This window comes from Lissotriton vulgaris, chromosome 2_1 (assembly GCF_964263255.1).
Source record: "Lissotriton vulgaris chromosome 2_1, aLisVul1.2, whole genome shotgun sequence".
Lineage (NCBI taxonomy): Eukaryota > Metazoa > Chordata > Amphibia > Caudata > Salamandridae > Lissotriton > Lissotriton vulgaris.
The window spans coordinates 678,209,447-678,215,938 of NC_141687.1; the positions used below are offsets into that span (position 1 = coordinate 678,209,447).

At 41.6% G+C, this 6,492-nt stretch overlaps 1 protein-coding gene across 1 annotated transcript; it reads left to right on the forward strand.

Annotated features, from left to right (window-relative positions):
* The first annotated feature begins 542 nt into the window (after nt 1-542).
* Nucleotides 543-1,865, forward strand: LOC147730967 (uncharacterized). The gene is made up of 2 exons (XM_086954131.1): nt 543-1,107; nt 1,396-1,865. Exons 1-2 carry the CDS (start codon nt 543-545, stop codon nt 1,863-1,865), a joined length of 1,035 nt encoding a protein of 344 aa, XP_086810257.1.
* Nucleotides 1,866-6,492: the final 4,627 nt, after the last annotated feature.

The following is a 6,492-nucleotide window of genomic DNA, read 5'->3' on the forward strand; positions in this document are numbered from 1 at the left end:
TTATATTTTAAGGCTGTAACTACATATCGATGTAAACGAAGGAACTATACTGGGAAAGGGCGGCCGTTCTAGACGCCACTTTGCTTTAGCTGATGAACCGTTGGGTCCTCAGGCTGGTACAGTGTCTCTGCGCACATACAATTAGACAGTGCGGCAGCGTGCAGGACGATTAGTGATTTGACATTAAGGAAATATCTTACCGGGTTTCTCACTCGGGGACGGCAAAACTCGTCCGTTCAGTGTTGCCGGTTCAGGCGAATGAATCAGCGCGACATTGACTCAGAACGCATTGCATTAAAGGACGTGTCAGCGAGTACACAAGGATTCTGGGTTTTCGTAGTAGTTCTAGTTTTTTCGTAGGGAATTTAGGGGCAGATGTATCAAAAAACTATTTTGCGAATCCGTAATTGCGATTTTTTGCGAATCGCAATTTCGGAATCGCAAAATGGTATGTAAGAAGAATTCTGCGAGAAAATAGCGTTTTTTTTGCGATTTCCAAATTAGCGAATTTCGCAATTTAAGAAATCGCAAAAACGGGAATCATGCAATGCAGGAACAGGCTGATGACATCACAACCAGGAAGTTCCAGTGATTGCTTGCACCTGCTACCCAGAGACACACCCAGTGGCAGTTGGAAGAACGTGCTGAGGCTGAGCAGACCTGTTTGGAGAGCAATGGAGTCACAGAAGGCACAGGAAGAACTGGCATTGGAAAAGAGAAAAAGAAAGCAGAAGTTTTCTGAAAAAGAGCAAGAAGTGCTCATTGAAGAAATGGTGTGTAACCATGAGGACCTGTTTGGGAAAAAAGCATTGAAAGTACCTGACTCCAGGAAAAGAAAAATCTGGCTGGAGATCCAGGAGAAAGTTAACTCTGTAGGAGTCACCACTCGCTCCATTGAGGAAATAAAAAAAAGGTGGTATGACATGAGACTCCGATCCAAAGAAAGACTTGCTGAGAGGATCAAAGAGGCAAACCTAACAGGTGGTGGAACTTCTGCTGTGGACCAACCCACACCCCATGAGGAACTTATTGAATCCACACTGTTACCTGAAAGTGTGAGTGGAGTGGCTAACATTGATAGCTCTGAACCCACAGCAACTACACATGGTAAGATGACTGCAAGTTGCATCCATGTGTGTGTACAAAGAATGTGTGTGTGTGCTCTGCATGTCAGTTAAATAGTAGTCCACTTACACTGTGAAACAAGAACTTAGCAATGCATTATGGGAGTGGTAGTCCTTTTGAGATAGTAACACTCTCAATCATAGTAACTCATGTTATTTTTCAAAGTAGTAATTTGGTATGCTGAAGAAGTGTAGTAGAAGTAGTAGTCTGTCATGAAAACATTTATTTTTAAATGAACACAAAATCATATCTCGCACTCTACATCCACAGAACATACAAGTGAGACCAGGACAGAGAATGATTTCGAAATTTCTCCTCCCCATGTGATGTCAGAAAATGAAGATGAAGTCACTAATGCCCCTGTGCAACATCTGAACATACAAAGGAAGCGCAGACGTGTACCACCTATAGAACCAATGGGACAGGATGAAAATTCTGATGGTGAATCAGTCCCCAATGAGACAGTTACAGTGTCCTCCCAAGACGCACAACAGCAATCCCAAACTCCACGGAGGGCACGCTCATTCCGTCTGGAGGCATCTGGGAGTAACACAGGACAAAGTGAAGGAGTCACAGTGTTTGCAGGCTTTGAGCAGAACATGCTTCAGATGCAGCGCTTACAACATAAGGCACTGAGATCAATTAATAGGCAGCTACTAAAATCAAACAAAAACCAGGAAAGCATGGCTGCTTCAATTGATAAACTCTGCGTGACACTAGTTAAAACTGAAAAGGCATGAAACAGGGCTGCGCAGGATAGAATGCACACATACACCAAGGCCATCAACAGGCTATGTGCAGTCACCAGCAATTTCACACGTCGCAGTATGAACATGCTGCGAGAATTAAGTGACTGCACACGTGCAGTTGCAAAGAGTGTGGACAAAATGACATTGATCTTGGAAAGCATGCAAACCGTCCACTTAGGTGCAAGCGCTCTCCTCTGCTCAGGAGAAAGCGAGGACAACTCCAGTAAGAGTAGTAGCAACCCCACCCCAACTAACATCATTGTGCAATGCAGAAGTGGAAGGCGTTCCACTACTGGAGTTGAGCATGAGGCCATGCCTCCACAGGAGCAACATGCTTCCATCCGCCAGCCTAAAAAATGACTTTGTGTTCAATTGCCTATGCAGCAAAAATGCATTGAGACATTTTTTTCATTTCTTTAACATGTATGGATATTTAATTAATCAAAATATTTGAAGACATGAGTCAAACATATAGTACTATTTGCATGTTGTGAATTAAAATAACAATAGCAAACTTCAATTGGTGTTTAGTATTTTTACTTACCTAAAAATAATTACGTGTAATCTCTGCCCTTCTTTGACGACCAGCCATGGCTCCTACTCCTGCCACTGCCATTCTTGGTGGAGGGTTATCATCATCATCAGATGTGTCAGAGTCACTCACTTCAATTCCTGTGCCTTTGCGAATTGCCATGTAATGCAGCATTGCACATGCTGTCATAATTTTGCAATATGTCTCTGGATTGTATTGCAATGCACCTTCACTTTTGTGTATGCATCTGAAACAGCTTTTAAGGATTCCAAAAGTACGTTCAATTACCCCACGTGTGGACCGGTGTGCCCGTTTGTACCGTCTTTCACTTGCATTTGCAGGATTTAAGTATGAGGTGAGTATGAAATCATGCACTGCGTAGGCACTATCACCTGCAAGTTAGAGAGGAAAAAGTAACTGTATGTCCCATACCATATTGATGGATGGATGGATGGATGTTTGCATGTGTATTACTTACCTAGCAGGTATCCATCTCCAAACTGACCAGCACTGAGACGTCTATGAATTGCGCTATGTCTGAAGATGTAAGAGTCATGTGTACTCCCTGGAAACTTTGCTACAATGTCATTGATAATGTTTTTTGCATTGCATATGATCTGGATGTTTAGCGAGTGGTAGCTTTTTCTATTCCGGAATACATATTCTATGGCTGCAGGTGGAGTGATGGCAATATGGGTTCCGTCCATGCATCCAATCACATGTGGAAATCTTGCGATTTGATAGAAATCCAACTTAGTTTCCTGTATAGCTTGCTGTGTATTTGAGAAATATATATGATGTTGGAGTCTACTCATCATTGCGTCCAGGAAGACATGAAGAAAACGTGATAGGGCACTCTGTGACACTCCACCAACCTCTGCAATTACAGTTTGAAAGGAGCCAGAAGCCAAAAGGTGCAGTGAGCACAATACCTGCACATGTGTTGGTATTGATTGTGTTCTGCCTGTTGGGTGTGCCAAAAAAGGTTCCAATTCATTTATCAGGTCAAGAATGGTGTGTGGATGCAGCCTGTATTTATCATATATCTCCTCCTGAGTCTGCTGGAACAGCGTAATGTGTATTCTGAAGATTCTCTCCTGCCTTTGTCTTCTCTGGGCAAGAGCTTGAATGCGCAGCCTCCATGAGATGAGGTACAGTCCCGCCATTTTGGAGAGGAAGAAAATGCATTCTGGGAGCTTTTTTATCTGATTTTTTTTTAACCACCTGCTTCTACTTGGTGTTAATTGAGATTTCTTAAATTGCGAATTTTGTAAAGTTGCAATTTGCGATTTTTTGTTACATATCTATGCGATTTCTTGCCTTGCGATTTCTTATTTGCGATTTTCGCTAACTTAGAAAAATGCAAAACTAGAAATCGCAATTTATTCTGCGAATAATCACTTCTCGCACACTTAGAATTCGCAAAAATGCGAATTCTTATTATGCGATGCTGTTTCTTTGATACATGCCAATTGCACTTTTTCATGTTGCAAACGCTGCGAAATTGCGATTTGCAGCATTTGCGACATGCAAAACACTTGATATATCTGCCCCTTAATTTTCTATTACCATGGCTGATCGAGGTTTTGGAAGGCTAATTATCAACATGTTTCTCAAAGAGAAACTATTACTGAATTAAGAAAAACGGCTCCCATAAAGGGAAGACCAAGTGCAATGTTTCCACGCTTCTGGTTGTTATGAAGTTTCTTGGGGTCGTCATCGCAACCAACAAGCTATATGACACAGTGACACCGAACAGTCTCAAGCATTTCTGATTATAATTGGTGGTAAACCCTCTCTTATCGTACATGCTTGTATGGTTAGGCTAGCCCGCATCTCCTGTTACAGGTGGAAAATTTCCGAAAGCTCATTTACGCCATCTACTCCCATATTAAATGTTATGATTAGAGTGGCTTCTCTCTTTGTCAATTTCATATCCAGGTCGCCTCCTCTTGCATCCTGATCCACTTTTGACCACCGCACATCTTTCTCCGTGTGCGCGTGCGTATGTCCGTGGTTGACCAGGGGCGCAGTAATTCTAGACTTGTGTTGCGTGATTCTGTGTCTAATTTCCTGGTTAGTCTTCCCTATGTACAGTTTCTTACATGGGCATAATATTCCATAAACTAAAAATTTAGATTTGCAGTTTGTGAATTGGTCATGTCTCCAATGTATCCCGTTGTGGGAAAACAAGTCTCCTTCTAGTGTTAATGCATAACAAATGCACGTTCCGCACTTGTGGTGGCCAGTGATGGGCGGTAAGCCCACGTATTCTCTCATGGTGATCATGTTTGATTTAGGTAAGGATGCTCATACTACTTGGTTGGCAATGCTTTTGTCCTTTCTAAAAGCGAATAATGGGTTTCCAAGTAATTTAGGGTCAGGATCTTTCACTAAGTGCCAGTTTTGATTGATTAACTTCTTTAACCAATTCAAAGTGGGGCAATACGTTGAGACGCACACTATCCGCTCCATTGGTTTTTTATCTGTTTTGGAGAGCAGGGTCTCTCGAGGTGTCCACCATGCTCTTTTTAAGGCACGTTTAACGATTTTTTTTGGGTACCCGCGTGATATTAATTTCTCTTGCAAATTGTTAGCATGATGCATGTATTCGTCCTTGAAGGTGCAAATCCTTCTAATTTGGAGAAATTGCCCGTAGGGCAAGTTCTCCTTAAGGCTACGTGGATGGTTGCTTGAGAAATTTAGTGCCTTATTCCTATCAGATTTTTACTTATACAGTGTGGTTGCCAACCCACCTGAAGATGGATAAATCTTCACATCTAAGAATGACATCTTAAGTCTTAAGTGGGACAGTGTAAACTAAATATCCGCTGTTCTGTTATTTAGCCACTGGTGGAACTCATGGAGTTGTTGTTCTTCCCCTGTCCAAATTAGGAAAACGTCATCAATATAACGTAGCCAACCACTTATCCACTGTTTGTAAGGGTTGTTGATATATACAAATTTTTCTTCGTATGCACTTATGAATAGAACCACCAGCTCCGGGGCAAAGGGACAGCCCATGGCTACTCCCTTTATTTGGAAGAAAAAGTCTTAATTGAATTAAAAAAAATTCTTTTTTAATGCCATGGTCGCCAATTCCAAAATGAAGTCAGTAGGTACTTTTACAGGTCTTTGTCTACTGTCTAAAAACATTCGCAGCACTGCCAGTCCTTCGTCCTGCGGAATTTGTGTATAGAGGGAGAATACGTCCATACTAACTAGGAAATGTTAGGTCTCATCAAATGACATCTGATTCAGTTTGTTCAGGGAACGATTGAACTTCCAACATGAGCGGTTTATACCCCTTCGATGCTGATGACGAGCTCAGCTCGTCATCAGCCACGGGTGACGTGTGCGGATGACGAGCTGAGCTCGTCATCTAACGCGGTAATTAGAAAACAGCCGCACAGCGCAAAAATCACCGCAGCAGCGATGCCGTTAAGAAAAAATTAACAAATTTGGAGACCAGTTCAAATAAGGATTCGTAGCCCGAAGCTATGGGCCTTCTGGGGGTTGTTTTTCATCCTTGTGTACTTTTGGTAACACATAGAAAATTGGTGTTCTTGGATGTTTGTTTTGCAGATATTCGTATTCTTTCTTACTAATAAAGTCTTGATCATGTCCCTGTTTGAGTATTTCAAAGAGTTGTTTCTGAAGTTCGCACGTGGGGTCTTTTGCGATCTTTCTGTACCACTCTCGATTTGTTAAATGTTTATTAACTTCCGCTATGTATTGTGGAATACCCCATATAACGAATGATCCGCCTTTATCGGCCTGTTTAATTGTTATCATGTTGTCATTTTTAAGATCTTGCAGCGCAGCTTTTTGATCCTTAGACAAATTATTTTTTAGGAAACTCCTTCTCTGTTTCTCTTTGTCCGAAATTGCAGACACAACTGTTTTTTCAAACATGATGACTTCCTTAGGGATCTTACTTGAAGGTGGACAAAATCCTGATTTTTTCTTGAGTCCCGTTGTTTCTGAACTGTTCGCTATTTCTTGGCCTATAAAGAAGGTTGTGAGGCGAATTTTCCTATAGAATTCAATAAACTCTGCTTTCAACTGTACATAGTTTTTAGGTTT

What these genes read in the sequence shown, in the direction of transcription:
- LOC147730967 (XM_086954131.1), top strand. Translation starts at nt 543, where the DNA reads ATGCAATGCAGGAACAGGCTGATGACATCACAACCAGGAAGTTCCAGT. An exon ending in ACCCACAGCAACTACACATG is followed by an intron (nt 1,108 to 1,395) that starts GTAAGATGACTG and finishes CTACATCCACAG; the next exon opens with AACATACAAGTGAGACCAGG.